Raw genomic sequence first — 22170 nt, 5'->3', positions numbered from 1 at the left:
CGTCTTTTCGTCTGGATATCGCAGGGTGGGTTTTAGCTCCAGCAGTGTCTGTGCTTGCAGCTTCCTTCAACATACAGGCTGTTCATTCCCTGGCTGGGAGCAATCACCTGCAGGCCTTGCAGAGCCTTTACCTTCCCAGGCTAATTAGGATCAAAGCTCACCTGATCCCAAACCCAGAACTGGATCGGGGGATGTGGAATGACAGGTCCCTCTACCAAACCTACCTGCCATTCCATATAAACCCAGGCCCGGCAAAATTACTTAACCACTCAACAGCATATCGCTGCTGAGAAACTGATCCATCCTGGATTTACCATCTCACACTCTGTCGCAACCTAGGTGAGATGTACACCCCCTCGATCACTTCTCCAGTGACATGTCTACATATCCCCCCCCTCTTTTTCAGACCGGAGGGCTGAGCCTTTTGTCCCCACAGACAACTTACCCTCGACAATGCATCAGCATTTGCCTGTAATTTCCCTGGCCTGTGTTCCACAGTGAAATTAAAGTTTTGTAGGGACAGAAACCATCTAGTCACTCTTGCATTTCTCTCCTTGTTTAACTTCATCCATGTTAGGGGGGCATGGTCTGTCACCAACTTGAATTTCCTGCCTAGCAAGTAATACTTTAAAGCTTCTAGAGCCCACTTTACTGCCAAACATTCTCGCTCCACAATGGCATAATTTTTCTCGGCCGGGGTTAGTTTCCTACTCAAGTACGTCACTGGATGCTCCTCACCATTCACTACTTGTGAGAGTACTGCACCTAAGCCTGTGTTAGAGGCATCTGTCTGGACCAGAAATTCTCGCCTGAAATCGGGGGTGATTAACACAGGTGGTTGGCACAAGGCAGACTTAAGGCTTTGGAAAGCCTTCTCGGCCTCTGGGGTCCACGTGACCATTGCTGTCTTTCCGCCCTTTGTCAAGTCAGTTAGTGGAGCAGCAACTGAGGCAAAGTTCGGCACAAATCTACGGTAATACCCCGTAATACCCAGGAAAGCTCTAACCTGTTTCCTTGTCAGGGGTCTAGGCCAATTCTGTATTGCCTCAATCTTATTTAGCTGTGGCTTAATCAACCCTCTCCCAATAATGTAGCCTAGATATTTGGCCTCTTCTAGGGCTAGAGCACACTTCTCGGCATTTATGGTCAACCCCGCATCACTTATGGCATCCAACACGGCCTGTACCTTACAGAGGTGACTTTCCCAATCAGGGCTAAAAATGACCACATCATCGAGGTAGGCAGCTGAGTAATCACGATGTGGTCGCAGAATTAAGTCCATCAACCTCTGGAAGGTTGCAGGCGCTCCATGTAACCCGAATGGCATCACTACATACTGGAATAGTCCATCAGGGGTAGAGAATGCCGTTTTCTCTTTAGCCTCAGCAGACAGTGGAATCTGCCAGTAGCCCTTTGTGAGATCGAGGGTGGTTATGTACCTGGCGTTACCCAACTTCTCAATTAACTAATCTACCCTGGGCATAGGATACGCATCGAACTTGGAGATCTCATTCAACTTTCTGAAATCGTTACAGAACCTCCAAGTTCCATTGGGCTTTGGGATTAGCACAATTGGGCTGGACCATTCACTCTGGGACACCTCAATTACCCCCAGAGCAAGCATACGTTTTACCTCGGCAGATACGGCTTCCCTACGTGCCTCCAGTATCCTATAGGGCTTTAGGTTTACTCTGCTTCTAGGCTCAGTTTCAATGTGATGATGGATGAGGTGGGTACGCCCTGGGAGGTCAGAGAACTTGTTTTTGTTTTTCTGTAGAAATTCCTGAGCCTCCTGTTTCTGTGACACTGATAGAGTATCACCTACCTTGACTGGAGGGATTGGTTGTGACAAATTATTAACAGTATTTGTCGCCACCAAGGATTCCCTGTCTTTCCAGGGCTTGATCAAGTTTATGTGATAAACTTGGAAAGGCTTCCTTCTACCTGGTTGGTGCACCTTGTAGTTCACCTCACTGATCTTTTCAACAATTTCATAAGGACCTTGCCACTTCGCCAAGAATTTACTCTCAACAGTGGGGACTAGTATAAGGACCCTATCGCCTGGGTTGAATGTCCTGATTCTTGCGGACCGGTTGTAAATCCTACTTTGGGCCTCTTGAGCCCTCTGGAGGTGTTCCCTTACGAGGGGCATTACAGTGGCTATACGGTCCTGCATTTGTGCTACATGTTCAATAACACTCTTGTATGGGGTGGACTCATTCTCCCATGTCTCTTTTGCGATGTCCAGTAGACCCCTAGGGTGACGACCATAGACCAACTCGAATGGTGAGAACCCGGTGGACGCTTGGGGCACTTCCCTAATAGCAAACATGAGGTAGGGTAATAAATGATCCCAGTCACGACCATCTTTTTCCACCACTTTCTTCAACATATGTTTCAAAGTTTTATTAAATCTCTCCACCAATCCGTCCGTCTGGGGGTGGTATACAGAGGTACGGATGTGTGAGATTTTAAATAGTTTGCATAACTCCTTCATTACTTTCGACATAAATGGCGTACCTTGGTCAGTTAGGATTTCTTTGGGGATCCCAGTCCTAGAGAACATATAAAACAACTCACGTGCAATTGTTTTAGATGCAGTGTTTCTTAAGGGTACAGCCTCAGGATAGCGGGTCGCATAATCCATGACTACCAAAATATACTGGTGTCCTCTAGCTGACTTTACAATGGGACCCACTAAATCCATGGCAATACGCTCAAAAGGCACCTCTATAATAGGGAGCGAAACCAAAGGACTGCGAAAATGAGACACTGGGGCATTAACCTGACATGTGGGGCACGACTCACAGTATTTTTTAATGTCATCATATATGGCCGGCCAAAAAAATCTCTGGAGAACCCTCTCTCTCGTTTTGTCAGTCCCCAAGTGTCCCCCAAGAACATGGTTATGAGCCATGTCAAGCACCTGACGCCGGTACGGCTTAGGTACCAGAAGCTGTTCCACAATCTCATCCTTAATCTTATTGACTCTATAGAAAAGATCATTAGTCACCGAAAAATGTGGAAATTTTTTTTCAGCATCTGGTTCCTGAGGTACCCCATTCATAACAGTAACCTGCTCTCTCGCATTTTTGAGAGTGGGGTCCTGTAATTGTGCAGCCCCAAAATTATCCCTAGACACCTCTAAGTCTAGTATATTTTGCTCAGTGGGAGGATCCTCCTCCCCAACCAGGACCTGCAAAGGAAAACAATCATTTTCATCCTGCATACTTTTATCATTCACAGCGGACAAGGCAACCTCCTTAGAGGTATCCTCACTCCTTTTGGGGATTTCTCTTTTTTCCCAGAGAGCCCAGAATAACGGAAAATCGCGGCCCAATATTACATCATGCATGAGGTTTTTAACCACACCCACTTCATATTGTACGGTGCCTTGTTTAGTCCCGACTTTAGCCCGCACTATAGGGTACACTTTTGTATCACCATGTATGCACACAACACTCATATGCTTGTTAGGCTCTAAGTCCCCAGCCACCAGGCTAGCATGCACCAAGGTTACGAGGCTTCCTGAGTCCATTAACGCTTTAACAGGAAAGTCATTGATTGTGATGTTGCAGATTTGCGGTTCAGTCTCTAGTCCAGGAACTGCAGCACAAGATGGTTCCGCAAATAGCGACTGGCGCCGGCTAGCGTCACATTCCATGGGTTCAGAGGTAAGAGGGCAATGGGCAGACACGTGTCCCGCCTCATGGCATCTCCAACACTGGATAGGGGCTGGTCTCCTTGGCAAGGAGTCCTTTTTAGAGCCCCTTAGCCACCCGGGACCATCACCAGTCTTTTGTCCCTGAGACACCACTTGAGCCCTTATCCCTCCATCAGCAGCCCTCCACACTCCCCCAATAGATGGAAGTCTCTTACCAGCTGACGGCACAGGTCTGGCGCTCCGGGGAGGTGAAGATGCTGCAGGAACATCACGGAGGTAGTCCTCAGTCGCCTGGAACCTCTCCACAAGGTTGACAAGTTCGTTTGCATCCTTAGGATCACCTTGTCCCACCCAGCGTTGCAGGTCAGTAGGAAGTGCTCGGAGGTAGCGATCCATCACGATCTTCTCTAGGATTTGTGCAGGAGTAGAAGTGTCTGGCTCCAACCACTTTCTTGCCAAATGGATTAGGTCATACATCTGGGACCTCGCTGATTGGTCCAGACTGTAGCTCCAGTTGCGTACCCTCCGGGCACGGACCGCAGTAGTAACTCCTAGTCGGGCAAGTATCTCCGCTTTTAGCCGAGTATAGTCCTTGACCTCTTGCTCACTGAGGTCATAGTAGGCCTTTTGAGGTTCACCTGTTAAATAGGGCGCAATTACCTCTGCCCATTCAGCGGCTGGTAACTTCTCTCGCTCAGCCACGCGCTCAAATATTGTTAGAAAGGCCTCAACATCGTCCTCAGCAGTCATCTTTTGCAGCGCTTTCTGCACAGTCCTTCTCCCAAAAAAATTTTCTGGAGCGGCTCCCTCCACTGTGGGTGGATTAGCAACCACAGGCGCCTCTCGATTTGCTATCAGGTGCTCGAGAAGTTGTTGTTGTGCAGCCATCATCTGTTCATGTCGTTTATTGGCCTCTGTCTGAGCCTGCTGTTGTTGCAAACTCACTTGCATAAACTGCTTCAGCATCTCCTCCATGTTGCTGGACTGTTCTTGGAGTTTAGATGCAGCTTTCACCCAGGACATAAGCAGCTGTAGCCAAGTCTGTCCACACCGTTGCCCCTAGCAACCGTCTGTTGCCCGCATTCTCCACCAATTGTAAGGGATCTTCCCGGGGTAGGGTGTGTTTGGACACAGTTCACAGCAGACTTGGAATATATGAAGCAGATCTTGGCGTTTATTCGTGGTACAAACAGTCCAGCAAACAAAACATACAGCAACACCGTGCTTTCTAAGTACAACAAAATAAACAAAAGACCTAGCCCGGCTGGGCGCTTACTAACAGGTTCTTCTCACCTATCTGACATTTATAAAGACAGCGTCTTTTCGTCTGGATATCGCAGGGTGGGTTTTAGCTCCAGCAGTGTCTGTGCTTGCAGCTTCCTTCAACATACAGGCTGTTCATTCCCTGGCTGGGAGCAATCACCTGCAGGCCTTGCAGAGCCTTTACCTTCCCAGGCTAATTAGGATCAAAGCTCACCTGATCCCAAACCCAGAACTGGATCGGGGGATGTGGAATGACAGGTCCCTCTACCAAACCTACCTGCCATTCCATATAAACCCAGGCCCGGCAAAATTACTTAACCACTCAACAGCATATCGCTGCTGAGAAACTGATCCATCCTGGATTTACCATCTCACACTCTGTCGCAACCTAGGTGAGATGTACACCCCCTCGATCACTTCTCCAGTGACATGTCTACAATATATATTATAGCTGTGTCCAGCAGCACCCCCGTTATCAGATCAGCTTGGGGGGCAGGTCAGCTACTATGTGTATATTATATATAAAAATAGATGTGTGCAGCTGCACCCCCCCCCCCCCCACCTTTAGCAGACCAGCTCAGGGTGGGCAGCTCAGCTACTAAATATATTATATGTATATTTATATATTAGTTGTATATAAAAAAAAACTATAGTATATGTAGCAGCGGCTCCTGAAGAGCACGCACTATGCATTGTTCTAAAGTTAAAGTGGCCTAAACTGCAGTTTGGTTTGGGTATAATTATCTAAATTGGGCCTCTGCATCAGTCTGACTGGACTGTGAGATGTTCAGCCTGGCTACAGGGGGCACTGTCTCCTCTGGCAGGCATGGAACTATGTGTATCCAAAAAAAAACTGTCAATGACAATCAACACTGCGCTAACCCCAAAAATTTACATACAAAAAAGCTGCTAACACAATCACAAGGATATACAATAGTGAAGAAAATTCCAAATGTTAAATTATAGTGTAGCGCTATATAAAATATGATTAAATCATAATCATAATTTAATCATATTTTATATAGCGCTACACTATAATTTAACATTAGGCATGGAACTATGGTCTGGTCAGGTGCTTAAGTTGCTCTCTCTCGGAGCATACCCAGTGGGAGTGGTGCTCTCTGGGAGAGGGTATTTAATATGCAGAGGACACGTGGTTCGGGGTTCTGGTCCAGAATGATGTGCTGACTTCATGGTCCTGGTCCTCCAGACCAGCCCCCAAGAAAGCTATGGCCTGGGGTGCGGATCCACCCGACTTTAATGTCTTGGGGCTGGCTAGCCTGAGGCAAGGAAACTAAGGAAGGATTCTGAGGTGGTTTGGTGTCGTCTCCGGTTCGGGAGAGACCCAGTATACTTCCAGCATTCCAGGGGAAGACTCTTCAGAAGAACACCACGTACAGGTTGGTTTTTTTAGCAAGAGCCTGGAAGGGCTGAAGTAACCGAGAGAATCTGGTCTTGTTGATATCGTCAAGTAGGTTGAGAGATCTAGGTATCCTACAAGTGTTCGCCAGCTTAGTTTTCCTACGGGTTCTACAGCAACGTCTGTGTCAGAGACATTATTTTGTACGTTTCTACAACAATGTCTGTGGCAGAGACTTGTTCCTGAGTAAGCACCAAGTTGGCGGCTAGGCCTTGTGAGAGAAGGACTGTCCAACCTGAGTGATCATCCCGTTGCGAATGGCTATTCTCTGGATGCAGTCAGAGTAAGCACGTTCTTCAACGTTTTTCCTGACTTTGACACTAAGAGTACCTGAACCCTCTTTCCAACCCTCTGATCCCAAGTTAAAAGACTGTTCAATTGTCTGAGTTTTGCAAATAAAATCCATTCAAGTGGACCTGTTGTCAGTCTCGAGTTATAGGCCATCTGCCACGGGACATCCCCTGGACGTGCTACAAGGAGAACGGAAGGTAACGGTAAGCCCAAAAATAACCAGCAGCTCCTTCGGGGGTTAGTGCTACATATAGTTGTATATAACAAGCACAAATTAATTTACCAAATGTATAGTTGTATATAAAAGAAAACTATGGTATAGTTGTATATAAAATGCACAATTTAATTTCCCAGAGCTAAACCTTTCATCCAATTTCTAAGCGGCCATATTTGTTTATTTCTAAAAGACCCCCCACCCCTCCTTTACACTTCAATGTATTCAGATCGCCGCAAACGGCAATTCTGGATACCGTATATCTTTTTAAAACCGGCGCCATTGGCAGCAGAGTAAACGGGAAGTGACGTCATGACGTCGCTTCCGTGTTTACTATGAGGAGACTGGAACGAAGCCGATTACGGCTTTGTTCCAGTTCCTCACCAGCAGCCGGAGGCATCAGACGTGGAATCGGTGCTCCCGATCGAGCGGGAGCACCGGTAACAGCCCGCTCCTCCGGCATAACAGCCGAGCGGCTTTTAGCTGATTCGGTTGTTATGGCTGGATAGCCAATCGCCCGCTGAAAAAAAACGGTACCGGGATGATGCCTGCAGGTGCGGGCATCATCCCGGTATACCCCCCGGAAGCCAAGCACGCACATCTGCGTACGCTCGGCGGGAAGGGGATAAACATTCCACCTGGAGATATAATAGAAACATTCTATTTCAATTTTACCCTCATTCACACAGAACTTATGTTTCACAGGATGCAAAGCTCTATTTATTTATTTTTTGTATAAATACACCCCCAACTATTGTAAACCTGTTTGTAAATACTTTTTGTTGGTCTGTATCCAGCCTAAAATCTGCTCACATCTACACACCTGTCCCACTGTGCATGGTCTGATACAAGAGCGGCATGTGCTAATTGTAAGAATCTACAAAAGGAAGGAAATATAAAAATTGGGAAAATCAGGCATTTTTTTTGTCTGGCTGGAAGGTCAAACTTAAATCGCTGCACCAGATAGACACCAGGAGGTTGCACTACCTTCCGGTGTTTGCATCTCGGCACCCTACACACAATCCAACAAATGTCTACTCAGGTCCCACAATGCACTACCTGCAATGCCCAGCCATCAAGGACCAATGTAAGTGCAATAAAGAGGCTACACCCTCAAGTGACTCATTGGATGTGACAGTTTTACTGCATCACCACTCACACCAGTGTAGTGTATTGTGGTGCACTAAAACCAAAATGCATTGGTGTGGCATTAACAATGAATGGCACTGCAGCACACCAAGCAAGCACAGAAAATACCTGTTGATCCTGCCAGAAACGCTGTGTTTGGGTCACTTCCTGTAAGTTGAACTGAAAGTACAAGCAATGTTATCTTTCTTCTGTAAACTACCAATCCCTGTATACTCCATGTAATGGAGATGAACAAAGGCAAACATGTTTGCAGTATAGCCTGGGTGACAATCATGGCTCCTTCCATGGATCCTCACAATTGGTGAGCGTAGCTGCTTAGAGGCAGGAGGTGTGTAATTCAAATGACAGTAGCCTGAAAAAGATAAAACTAATGCAGCCGTGTCATCCAACAACTAATAAGCTTCAATATTTTACTGTTACTTTTGTTCAGGCCACGTCTTGCTATGGGGTGACCACACTCCGGCCATGCCCTCCTATTGTCCTTGTGTTGTCACCTTGCCACTTACGCCCCCTGGTGGAAACTAAATATGCCTTTGCCCACAAATATTGTACACAGGCATGGTCTGCCCTTTGGAATGCTGGTCCAAAGCATTTATGTGCCGGCGATACTGGTGTGGGTGCATATAATCAAGAAGTGGCTGAAAAGAGGCTGGAGATCGGCAGCACTGAAAAGAGGGAGGCGGGAGGATTCTAAAAAGAAAACCTGCGGCAAATGTTTATCATACACAGTGCTTTAGCAAACTAAATGTCATCCAGTTAGGTCTACTGTAGCAAATACAGTATATAGTACCCCACCCACATGTCCAAGGTACAACCTATTGGAGCAGTAGCTTCAGAGGGCCTATAATACACATAAACCTGGCCCGGGTCAGTAGGGTTTTTGGAACCTTGCAGTTTGGTGGCAATTCAGACCAATTGTTTCATCACCTGATTGCTTAGTTATTGCAATCACATCCAGGAAAATTTGAAGGACATTATTTTTAATTCAGTCTTTTAATAGACTAAATGAGGATTTTATAGAAATTTATTTCACGGCTCTGCCTCGCATCGCCCTGGAAAAGAAGATACGATCAAAGATTCAGATCAAATCTTCAAAACTGATGTATGGACGGCCACATTGTAACACTGTATCATGTGTATTGCAGCTGCACACAATAGTGGCATCTTGTGGCAGTAATTGGTACTGCAACCCATTATTATTTACAAATGAAAAAATATAGATTTTCATTTTAAAATCTAAATTTAGCTAGTGCAACGTATCGATGGAACTGCCTGGGCTTCACTAATAACGAGTTGACCCTCATCATGGCAATTAATATAGAGTTGACCGTCACCTCACCATTGCTACTAGTATAGAGCCTCGACATGGCCATTAAAGTGGTGGTAAACCCTTACAAACCACTTTGACCTACATGTAAGCCTAGATTAAGGCTTACCTGTAGGTCCAAGAAATATCTCCTAAACCTACACAGTTTAGGACATATTTACAAAAAGACAGTCACTGCTGTCAAAGGTGCACTATATGCCGTTAGTGGCAGCTCCCGTGCGCATGCGTGGGAGTGACGTCATCGCTGCTCCGGCAAGGAGAGTGGCCAGAGCAGCGATACCTGGAAGAAGATGGATGCTCCGAGCTACAGGGGACATCCGCGACATCGCTGGTTCCTGTGTCAGGTAAGTGACACATAATGGGCTACTATGCGATGCATAGTAGCCCATTCTGCTTTACCTTTACAGGGAGACAAAGAAGAAGTAAACCCATAGTTGAACCTCGACATGGCCATTACTACAGAGTTGACCCTCGACATGGACATTACTGCAGAGTTGACCCTCGACATGGCCATTACTATAGAGTTGACCATCATCAAGGCCATTACTATAGGGCTAGCCCTCACCAAGGCCATTGCTATAGAGTTGACCCTTGATATGGCTATTATTATAGAGTTGACCCTCGTCATGACCATTACCTTTTTAGAGCCGGTGTCCCCAGACCACATCATGAATTTATGGAGCTGGCTTTGTACACTGGGCACATGGTGGAACAGAAAAGGGTCTTCACCAAACTGTTACAACAAGGCTTGAAGAGCACAATTGTCTACAATATCTTTGTATGAGATATCACCAGTACTTTTCACTGGAAACACATGAGCTCCATCATTTGGAGGTGGAGGGGCACATACCTTTGGCCATATATTGTACATGTGCACACAGGCAATGAAAGTATACATGTTTCGGGATTATGGGGATTTGTCTAAAAAGACTAAAGGTGGTCTTAGAATGTTAGAACATGCAACCCCCAATCAATGGCCAGCTCACCTGTGTCTACATTTCCCACATCGCTCAACCCATTGTGTCTGCTTATCTAATGCACTCCTCTTGGCCTCATTCATGATGAAGTTGAGCCATGGTATCCTGATGCTAAATAATTCAGTATGTAGCATGCCCTCACCAAACTCTACAGCTGCGTGGGTATTCTCCATTCCGCACCACCTCCTCCGCAAGGACAAATGCTTGCAGATCTTGAGGTTGCTGCTCCCAGTTTTCGCTGGCATCTGGTCCATTGGCAGCGCTCTCTTCCACACTGGCAACAGGCGATGGTGCCTGTGCAGGTTCCGCCCTGTTGCTCCTTCCAGCATCCTCCACACCTCCCGCCAGCCGCTGCTCCCTACTGATCAGTTCCCGGATGTCCAAGATGAGTCGTGACAGTTTGGAGAAATTGCGTGACTGCTCTATGCAGGGAAGGCGCATTGGCCGGGTCAGGTCTACTTCCAGGGTTGGCCATCCAGCTGGGACATTAAGGTCTCCCTGAATACAAAGAGAACAAATTCATAATGTACGTCCGCACCATTATAGGGCCACTACACAGATGACAACTATACATTGTACTTTACATCTGACCTCTGGCCTTCTCTTCAGTCTTGAACAGTTGTACAGGCTCCTCTCCTGGACTGAAATGGCTTACAACAATTTCACTGCACACTGCGAGCTTCTCACAACAAGCATTAGAAGCTGCAGCAAGTCACATAGAGCCTGCCAAATTTCCCAGCTGGAGGACTTGCAGCATCTTCTAGCCCTTTCCTCCCCAGCCTGACTGTCCCTGGCCAACCCCTTGCATTCAGAAGGCTCAACAGAGCATGTAGGCCCTACGTAGTAAGGTCTGTATGCAAATACAATGTGTAACAAGTGTGTAGGGTGCTGAACTTCAACACCACCATATAGCTAGGTATCAGCAGACAGAATAGGGTGCAATGTCAGATATTGGGCAAATCCGAGCAGCCTCAAAATGATCACTGGGATAGTGGAATAAGGACAGTAATTAATAATACACTAGCCAGGCGCTCCAGTGGAATCGCATATGAACAGTCTGTGGAATGAGTGGTATGCAACCGGCTAGATGACAGTTGATTCCAAAGCCCCAAATCCACAAGAGACAGGATGTCCAGTTCAAGTAATGATTTATTGCAATGAAAAGATAAAAAGTCTTACATGGGGCATCACAGTGTGTACCAGTTGTTGAAAGAACCCAGCCTGAGGTCGGAAGGGATGTGCCGGAGGGACTCGGATGACAGATGGGATCCGTGACAGGATGACGACGGCTGTGGCAGAGGAAACGGGTGAACTCTTCTCACCGGAAATCACATCACCAGAACCAAGAAGCCTACAGCCGCACAACGTAGACCACTGGAACACACCAAGGAGGTGCTGACAGAACAACATGCTTTGGGGTAATGCCCCCTTGTCAACTCCCAATGGGCTAACCAGCAAGGCAATCTTATATACCTATATCAACTGGAACGGCACATCCCCTTGCCCAGAGATAGGCAAATCAACTACCAGTGGATAACTAGATTAAAAAACAGCCATTATACCAAGAACTATACAGCTGTCCCAATATAAGATGATTAAAAAAATGAACAATAAAACTATGATGTAATAAAAAATAGAGTTACAGTGATATTATCCCACCAATGCTTGTTTGATACAATACAAATACCAGAAAAAAGTACTGGGCTGAAGCTCATGATATAAGGAAAGACTAAAGGAGATGCATGGAAGGGAGAGGAAAAAAGGAGGGACCATTATCAGGGGTTACATCCATCCACACCCACATGCCCTTGCTCATACATACAGTGCCTTGAAAAAGTATTCACACCCCTTGAAATTTTCCACATTTTGTCATGTTACAACCAAAAACTTAAATGTAATTTATTGGGCTTTTATGTGATAGACTAACACAAAACGGCACATAATTGACAGGTGGAAGGAAAATTATAAATGGTTTTCAACATTTTTTACAAATAAATATGTGAAAAGTGTAGCGTGCATTTCTTTTCAACCCCTTTTACTCTGATACCCCTAAGGCCCCTTTCACACGTGCGGACAGTATGTCCGTATTTCATCCATCCATTTATGGATGAAATACGGACATACATGCATTCCTATGGGATAACGGGTGTCAGCGGATGAAAATCTGCTGACACCCGATATCATCCGTCTCCGCTATGGTCCAATTCTTATTTTTCTATCCATCTGCAGAGCGGATCGGATGAACACGGACAGACGGTCCGTGTTCATCCGATCCCCCATAGAAGAGAGCGGAGATCTGACAGGGCGGTCCCTGCACAGTGTGCAGGGACCGCCCTGTCATTTTCCGGCTCAGCGTGGATAAACAGAGCGATCCCCGCTGAGCAAGCGGATGTTCACAGGGCGGATCATCACGGATCTGTCCCGTGTGAAAGGGGCCTATCTAAAACCTAGTGGAACAATTTGCATTCAGAAGTCAACTAATTAGTAAATACTTAGTAGTCCACCTGTGTGTAATTTAATCTCAGTATAAATACAGCTGTTCTGTGAAGCCCTCAGATGTTTGTTAGAGAACCTTAGTTAACAAACAGCATTATGAATGACAAGGAACACACGAGACAGGTCAGGGATAAAGTTGTGGAGAACTTTGAAACAGGGTTAGGTTATAAAAAAATATCCCAAGTATTTTACGTCTCACTGAGCTCTGTTCCATCCATCATCTGAAAATGGAAAGAGTATGGCACAACCGAAAACCTACCAACACATGGCCGTCCACCTAAACTGACAGGCCGGGCAAGGAGGGCATTAATCAGAGAAGTAGCCGAGAGGCACATGGTAACTCCATGTGCCTGAAGGAGTTACAGAGATCCAGAGCTCAGGTGGGAGAATCTGTCCACAGGACAACTATTAGTCGCGCTCTCCACAAATCTGCCCTTTATGAAAGAGTGGCAAGAAGAAAGCCATTGTTGAAATAAAGCTACAAGAAGTCCTGTTTGCAGTTTGCGAGAAGCCATGTGGGGGACACAGCAAACATGTGGAAGAAAGTGCTCTGGTTAGATGAGATCAAAATGTTACTTTTTGGCCTAAAAGCAAAACGTTATATGTGGAGGAAAACTAACACTGCACATCACCCTGAACACACATCCCCACCGTGAAACATGGTGGTGACAGCACCATGCTGTGGGGATGCTATTCTTCAGGGACAGGGAAGCTGGTCAGAGTTGATAGAAAGATGGATGGAGCCAAATACAGGGCAATCTTAGAAGAAAACCTGTTCCAGTCTGCAAAAGACTTGAGACTGGTAGGATAGAACCAATGTTATGATGGAGTGCTACCTTTGTCATTATTCTTGCTCCTCTTCCTTATTCCTCCTCCTCCTCATTCCCTGCCCCTTCTTTGTCTATGCCTACTCACTTGGCTGTCGTTCCTTATGTTCAATGGCTAATATTTGGCCACAGATGCTTTAACCAGTTGCCGACCGCCGCACGACGATGTACGTCAACAGAATGGCACGGGCAGGCATATGGGCGTACCTGTACGTCCCTGCCTTCCCGTGGGTGGGGGGCCCGATTGCCCCCCCCCCCCCGGTGCCAGCGGTGGTTGGAATCCGTTCAGGAGCGATCCGGGATGAGGGGGCGGCCATTCGTTCATGGCCACCCCCTCGCGATCGCTCCTGACGAATGGAAGTGCAGCGTGACATCACTTCCTCTCCTGTAAACACAGGCAGAGGAAGTGATGTAATCTCTCCTCCGTGTCGGTATTTTTCGTTCCGGCACCGAGGAGAGAGGATCGGTGAGTTGCACCGACACTACACAATACAGGAGAACATGCCGGGCACACTCTCACCCCCCAATCACCCCCCCAATCACCCCTGCACCCCCAGTCACAGTGACACCAATTGCATTTTTTTTTTTTGCATTGGTGTCATTTGTGACTGTAATAACTGTTAGGGCAGTTAGGGTTAGCCCCCTTTAGTTCTAGGGTACCTCCTAACCCCCCATCGCTCCAGTGTGAACCCAGCCTAATAAGCGATCGTTTTTCTGATCGCTGTATTAGTGTCACAGGTGACGCTAGTTAGGCAGGTAGGTATTTAGGTTCGCCACAGCTTTTTATAGCGCCAGGGACCCCCATATACTACCGCATAAAGCCCCCTGATTGCCCCCTAGTTAACCCTTTCACCAGTGATCACCAAATAACTGTTACAGGTGACGCTGGTTGGTTAGTTATTTTTTTATAGTTTCAGGGCACCCGCCATTTATTACCTAATAAAGGTTTAACCCCCTGATCACCCGGCGGGTGATATAAGTTTGAGGGTCAGATAAGGTCTGTGTCGCCCCAGGCAGCGTCAGGTTAGTGCCAGTACCGCTAACACCCACGCGCAAAGCATACACCTCCCTTAGTAATATAGTATCTGATCAGATCTATATTAGCGTCGCCAGCAGTTTAGGTTTCCCAAAACGCATTGTTAGCGGGATCAGCCCAGATACCTGCTACCACCTGCATTTAGCCCCTCCGCCAAGCCCAGCCCAGCCCACCCAAGTGCAGTATCGATCGATCACTGTCACTTACAAAACACAACGCACATAACTGCAGCGTTCGCAGAGTCAGGCCTGATCCCTGTGATCGCTAACAGTTTTTTTTGTAGCGTTTTGATACAGTCGCTGACAGCCTAGGTGCTTTTTTACCTGTGAGTCTCACTAGTGTACCCCTAAAATTAGGGGTGTCTACTTTCCAAAATGGGGTCATTTGGGGGGGTTTGTGCCATCTTGACATTTTATGGCCTTCAAAACTGCGATAGGTAGTGAGGAGTAAAATCAAAAATTTACACCCTTAGAAATCCTGAAGGCAGTGCTTGGTTTTCGGGGCCCCGTACGCGGCTAGGCTCCCAAAAAATCCCACACATGTGGTATCCCCGTACTCAGGAGAAGTAGCAGAATTTATTTTGGGGTGTCATTTCACATATGCCCATGGCATGTGTGAGCAATATATCATTTAGTGACAACTTTGTGGAAAAAAAAAAAAAAAGTTTGTAAAATTCCCGCAACTTGTGGCAAAATATAAAATATTCCATGGACTTAACATGCCTCTCAGCAAATAGCTTGGGGTGTCTACTTTCTAAAATGGGGTCATTTGTGGGGGTTTTGTGCCATCTTGGCATTTTATGGCCTTCAAAACTGTAATAGGTAGTGAGGAGTGAAGTCAAAAATTTACGCCCTTAGAAAGCCTGAAGGCGGTGCTTGGTTTTCGGGGCCTCGTACGTGGCTAGGCTCCCAAAAAGTCCCACATATGTGGTATCCCCGTACTCAGGAGAAGCAGCAGAATTTATTTTGGGGTGTCATTTCACATATGCTCATAGCATGTGTGAGCAATATATCATTTAGTGACAACTTTGTGAAAAAAAATAAAAAATAAATAAAAGTTTGTAATTTTCCCGCAATTTGTGGCAAAATATAAAATATTCCATGGACTCAACATGCCTCTCAGCAAATAGCTTGGGGTGTCTACTTTCTAAAATGGGGTCATTTGTGGGTGTTTTGTGCCATCTTGGCATTTTATGGCCTTCAAAACTGTGATAGGTAGTGAGGAGTGAAATTACAAATGTATGCCCTTAGAAATCCTGAAGGCGGTGCTTGGTTTTCGGGCCCCGTACGAGGCTAGGCTTCCAAAAAGTCGACCACATGTGGTATCCCCGTACTCAGGAGAAGCAGCAGAATGTATTTTGGGGTACAATTCCACATATAACCATGGCATGTGTGAGCAATATATCATTTAGTGACAACTTTGTGTAAAAAAAAATAAAACATTTTTTTTGTCATTATTCAATCGCTTGAGGCAAAAAAATAAAATATTCAATGGGCTCAACATGCCTCTTATCAATTTCCTTAGGGTGTCTACTTTCCAAAATGGGGTCATTTGGGGGGGTTTTGTACTGCCCTGCCATTTTAGCACGTCAAGAAATGAGATAGGCAGTCATAAACTAAAAGCTGCGTAAATTCCAGAAAACGTACCTTAGTTTGTAGATGTGACAACTTTTGCGCAAACCAATAAATATACAGTTATTGACTTTTTTTTACCAAAGACAAAAATGACTAAAATTGAGTTTATTGGATTTTTCTAATAACAAAAAGTAGAAAATATCATTTTTTTTCAAAATTTGCGGTCTTTTTACGTTTATATCGGAAAAAAAAAAAATTTGCAGTCAGTCAAATACCTTTAAAAGAAAGCTCTATTTGTGGGAAAAAAAGGACGCAAATTTTGTTTGGGTACAACATTGCATGACCGCGCAATTACCAGTTAAAGCAGCGCAGTGCCAAATTGTAAAAAGACCTCTGGTCATTGACCAGCAAAATGGTCCGGTCTGAAAGTGGTTAAAGATATGTAGATATGTTTGGAGCAGTATATTATTGCTATTGTTCATATGTTACAGTATTGGTTATGTTGCTCTCCATGTTTTGGCACCCTCCATGTCGGATGATCAATCGGACCTCATGGGGTATACGATGATCATTGCTTATTTGAGCCGGTTTACCCCTCTTATACTTTTTCTATGCCTGTTATCAAACTGTGTTTTCTTCATGCAATCTGCATATACAAATAAAGATTATATAAATATAAAAAAAAAAAGACTTGAGACTGGGGCGGAGGTTCACCTTCCAGTGGGACAACAACCCTAAATATACGGCCAGGGCTACAATGGAATGGTTTAGATCAAAGCATATTCATGTGTTAGAATGGCCCAGTCAAAGTCCAGACCTAAATCCAATTGAGAATCTGTGGCAAGAATTGAAAATTGCTGTTCACAGACGCTTCCCATCCAATCTGACAGAGCTTGAGATATTTTGCAAAAAAGAATGGGCAAAAATGTCTCTCTCTACATGTGCAAAGCTGGTAGAGACACCTCCAAAAAGACTTACAGATAGAATTGCAGCGAAAGGTGGCTCTACTAAGTAGACTCAGGGGAGCTGAATACAAATGCACACCACGCCTTTCACATATTTATTTGTAAAAAAAAAAAAATGAAAACCATTTATCATTTTCTTTCCACTTCACAATTATGTGCCAATTTGTGTTGGTCTACCACATAAAACCCCAATAAAATATATTTAGGTTTTTGGTTGTAACATGACAAAATGTGGAAAATTTCCAGGTGCATGAATACTTTTTCAAGGGACTGTATGTGTGTGTATTAAACTGTGGATTTCCGCATCCTTGCTGAGGCCATTTGGGGAAAAGGTGTTTAATTTATGGATCCAAAAGGTCTCACGTTTACACAACACCGAAAATCTTTAACTGGCAGTGAGAGACTTATCAGGTATGCATTTGATGGCAAAGACAGTGAAGGCACCTGTGTCCCTGCCATGACACAAGGTGAAGTGGCGTAGGACACTATGCTTGTCTGAACGATCTTTGAAGAACCTATGGTGCTCACAGGTTCTCTTACTAAGTGGGCGTATAGTGCACCCCACATACAAGTGACGGTAAAGAGCACCTTAACCCAAAGATCACATAATTCAAAAGTGATGAACTGTTTAATATTGCAAACATTAACAGTCCTTGAAACATGGTTTGTCCGATAACTTCAATATTCCTGCATCTAGAGTTGACCGATGAGGGAGGTGCAATTATTACAAAGAATTTCTGCAAAGTTGGTGGTAACTCATATTTACATTATATGAGTTGTCACCACCCCACCTGGAAGGACAATATCCCCTCTGGCCAGTTCCATCGACTAAGAAAGAATTGTTCGAAGGTGGAGGACTATATAGAACAGAGCTGTCTTCTCAGACAAAAAATTATAGACAAAGGCTATCCTAAGGAGTTAATACAAGAGGCATATTCTAAACTCCTTAATAGCTCACTTAAAAGACCCCATATCAAAACTAATGAGCATAACATCACACATTTCACTACAGTATTCAACAGTGATTACCATGCCATTGAGAGGGTGTTTTCGAAACAACGGCATATTTTACAGATGGACACCAAATTGGCACCTGTCATTTCCGACACACCCCGTATCACCTTTAGAAGGGCCAAGTGCTTTTGAAGAACATTATTGCGCCCAGCAAGTTAAGTGAGGCCAATAAGGCCAAAAAGGCAGATATTCGATTTTTCTTTGATAATATAATGGTCATTCTTAGATGTGGTAAAGGGAGGATGCTGATGAAGTCCCGCCTACTTTCGGGGACGCAACGCGTACGGACCACGTGACCTAAGCCGTGACATCATCCGCAAGCTGCTATACTGATCCATGCATGGACGCTGTGATAAATTTGTTTTCATGCCCAGCACTCAGCACTGGAGATCAGTGCACCAGAATGTGAGTGTATCTCTTTTACTTCTGTTTTAAATAAATTTGTGGAAACAGAGAGCACTAGATTTTGTTTTTTATGTTTTTTATGGAATCATATTAAATTAAGGATACTGAAAAGGATTCAATCTTTGAGCACTACCGCTATATCTACTGAATGCTGTGAGTTACCCATGATGGGAACATGCGTTTTCTGACCTGTCTGTTAAATCAGGGGTCCATATTTTGAGGTGAGAGTCCATCTTGCTTATTGGTGAAGGAATCACATCATCACTTATCTTTGTCGATTGGAGGCACATTGCACAAGCGGATCTTTTTTCTGACATCTCTACTTGTTGTTCTTTAAATCTATGGACTTTTGTGTTTTGATGCACTAATAGAGTGTCACTTTTTCATTCACTTAGATTATTTATTTATGCGCTGTACTGTAATGTGGGATTTGGTATTTTGACCTATAGTATTCGAGCTGCATGTTTTTTAATTAATTGTTTAATTTTTCACTTATTTGTTGTGTTCAGCGCTGATTGATTCGTTTTATATGGTAAAGGGAGAATGCCTCACAAACCATGGGGGGACAAACCACGTTCATGGGGGGACAAACAATGTTTAGAATATTAAACAGTTCATCACGTGTTCTACGGATTATGTGATCTATGCGTTACTGTGCTCTTGCGGTCTCTTGTATGTGGGGCATAATATACACCCACTTTGTAAGAGAATCGTTGAGCACCGTAGGTTAACCAAAGATCCTTCAGACAAGCATAGTGTCCCAAGCCAGTTCACCTCATGTCATGGTGGGGACACAGGTGCCTTGAAGGTATTTGCCATCGAATGCATATCTGATAAGTCCCTCACTACCAATGAAAAATTTTTGGCGTTGTGCAAACGTGACAACTTTTGGATCCATAAATAAAACATCTTATCCCCAAATAGCCTCAACGAGGGCCCGGAAATCCACTGTTTAATAGAATTGTGATTGCACACACATATCCATGGGCACAGTTATGTGGGTACGGATGGATGTAACCCCTGATACTGACCCCTCCTTTTTTCCTCTTCCTTCCATACATCTCCTTAAATCTTTCATTATATTATGGGCTTTAGCCTGGTACTTTTTTCTGGAATTTGTATTGTATAAAAAGCTTCCCTACTTATACCTGGGTCCCTATCAGTCCCCCTACTTACACCAGGGTTCCCATCAGTCTCGTTAATTACATAAGGGTCCCGAACAGACCCCCTACTTACATCAGAGCCCCCATCAGACACCCTACTTACATCAGAGACCCCATCAGACTCCCTACTTACACCAAGGTCCCCATCAGTCTCCCTACTCACATAGCGGTCCCCATCAGACCCCCAACTTACATCAGGGCCCTCATCAGTCTCACTACTTACATCAGGGTACCCATCAGACTCCCTACTTACTTCTGGGTCCCCATCAGTCTCCCTACTTACACCAGGGTCCCTATCAGACTCCCTACTTACATTAGGGTTCCCATCAGACCCCCCAACTTACATCAGGGCCCCCATCAGACTTCCTACTTACATCAGAGCCCCATCAGACTCCCTACTTACACCAGGGTCCCCATCAGTCTCCCTACTTAAACCAGGGTCCCATCAGTCCCCATACATCAGGGCCCCCATCAGACTCTTTACTTACATCAGGGTCCCCATCAGACTCTCTACTTATATCAGGGTCCCAATCAGATGCCCCCAAACACACTTACATTAGGTTGCCCATCAGGGTCCCCATCAGTCTCCCTACTTACATCAGGGTCCCCATCGGTCTCCCTAATTACACCAGGGTCCCCATCAGACTCCCTACTTACACCAGGGTCCCCATCAGTCTCCCTACTTAAACCAGGGTCCCCATCAGTCCCCATACATCAAGGCCCCCATCAGATTCTCCACTTACATCAGGGTCCCAAACAGAGTCCACCCTTACCTGGCTGTGAGGCAAGTACCGCCCATTCTTAAATCAAGTCTTTCCACCAGCATTCTACAGCCCAATGTAGTACCCTCAGTAGGCTCTGGCATTGGACTGCTAAATAATGGGAGGGGCTTACCTCTAGATAATAGCAGGGCTTAGAGCAGTGATGGGCAACCTTTTTGGTGTGGTGTGTCAAAAATCGGAAAAAAATCGAGCATAACTCGCGTGGTGTGTCACTTCGACAAAAAAACATAATTTTTGCGCAATTTATAGTTTAAACTACAAAAATGTATAATTGCAATATATAATTGTATTTAATAAACCAAAAACAAATTATTTAACATACCTGCTTAGTAACTTCTTTGTTCATCAGTCAATTTCGTATGTTGCCCTTGATATTATTGAACTTGTTTGGGGTGCCGTGAACCAGGGCTGTGGAGTCGGCTGCTTCCAGCTCCACGTCCTCATCAACATGCCGCTCCAGCCCGCCCCTGCTATGAATATTCCTAGTGACGCGAGGGCGATGATTATGAATATTCATAGCGGGGACGGGCCGGAGCGGCATGTTGATGAGGACGTGGAGCTGGAAGCAGCAGACTCCACAGCCCTGCCGTGAACTGAGATAAGTGAGGGGGAGGGCGAATTCTTTAACTAACCTGCCTATTAGTGACTTTTTTGTTGCTGAATTTCATTGGCTAAATCTTCAATTGAAGGTTGGTATTTTGTACACTTCAGGCCCAAGAAAGCGCTACTAACCTCATCTGTCAATCTGTTTCTTTTGTTGGTTTTGATATTATTTAATGCTGAGAATAAGGTCTCACAAAAGTACGTAGAAGGAAAAATTGTGAGTAAAGCTGTTGCTATATTTGTCAGGGTGCTAAAAGTGTCTGGTAGTCTGTTCCAGGCACTCCAAATTTCCTGTTCGTAGTGGCACTCATCTTTATTCTCCAAGCGGCCCCTTTCCAGATTCTCAAGCTTTGACCTCAAGTCAACAAACACCTGAGCCCAGATGCTGTCTTGAAATTCTGCAAGCTGCATCTCCAAATCATCTATTTGCATCCATTGGAAACCATTTAATTCCAAACTATTGTAGACTACTACATCAGGATACTTAATTATTTTCATGGTCTGTTCTAGGCTTCTAAATTGACTAAATCTATCAGTAAACTGGTCAAGTAACGAGTCTAAAACATGCTGGTACTTCATATGCAAGAGTTCCACTTCATTTCGTACAGCTGCACTGGCCTTCTCAAAATGCTTTTGTACTCGAGGAAAATACTTATACGTTTTAGTTTCTACATCCCGCTTGAAAATTTTTACTTTACTTTCAAAAGCTTTTATGTATCCAAACATAACATCGATACTTTTGCCAAAACCTTGTAACTTTAAGTTCAGTTCATTAACATGAACAGAGAGATCTGTAAAAAACATCAGGGTGTTGACCCACTTATCATCATTGAGCTGAGGAAAGTTTCCCAGATCCTTCTCTTCAAGAAATACCTTAATTTCTTCAAAGCACTCCACAAAGCGCTCAAGAACCTTTCCTCGGCTCAACCATCTTACATTATTGTACATCAGCAGTCCACTGTAGGTGGAATCAACCTCCTGTAAAAGTGCTGAAAATTCT

At 44.9% G+C, this 22170-nt stretch overlaps 1 protein-coding gene across 13 annotated transcripts in view; it reads right to left on the bottom strand.

The window, feature by feature from the left end:
* Positions 1–22170, bottom strand: part of LOC143928148 (F-box only protein 31-B-like) — a 219652-nt gene that overhangs the window by 79039 nt on the left and 118443 nt on the right. For 3 of the 13 annotated variants that reach the window (XM_077452871.1, XM_077452854.1, XM_077452907.1), the window contains one exon: positions 10448–10803. The exons of 8 other annotated variants lie outside the window; for them this stretch is intronic. In XM_077452871.1, coding sequence (XP_077308997.1) covers positions 10448–10803 — 356 coding nt within the window. Of the gene's footprint in view, positions 1–10447; positions 10804–11484; positions 11591–22170 lie in introns of those variants that run through there. 2 more of the 13 variants (XM_077452917.1, XM_077452941.1) reach the window with 2 other exon arrangements.

The sequence above is a fragment of the Lithobates pipiens genome, unplaced genomic scaffold, assembly GCF_037356315.1.
Source record: "Lithobates pipiens isolate NorthernLeopardFrog02 unplaced genomic scaffold, aLitPip1_a1.2 Scaffold_10, whole genome shotgun sequence".
In the NCBI taxonomy this organism is placed as follows: domain Eukaryota; kingdom Metazoa; phylum Chordata; class Amphibia; order Anura; family Ranidae; genus Lithobates; species Lithobates pipiens.
This window is presented reverse-complemented; position numbering and strand designations above follow the sequence as displayed.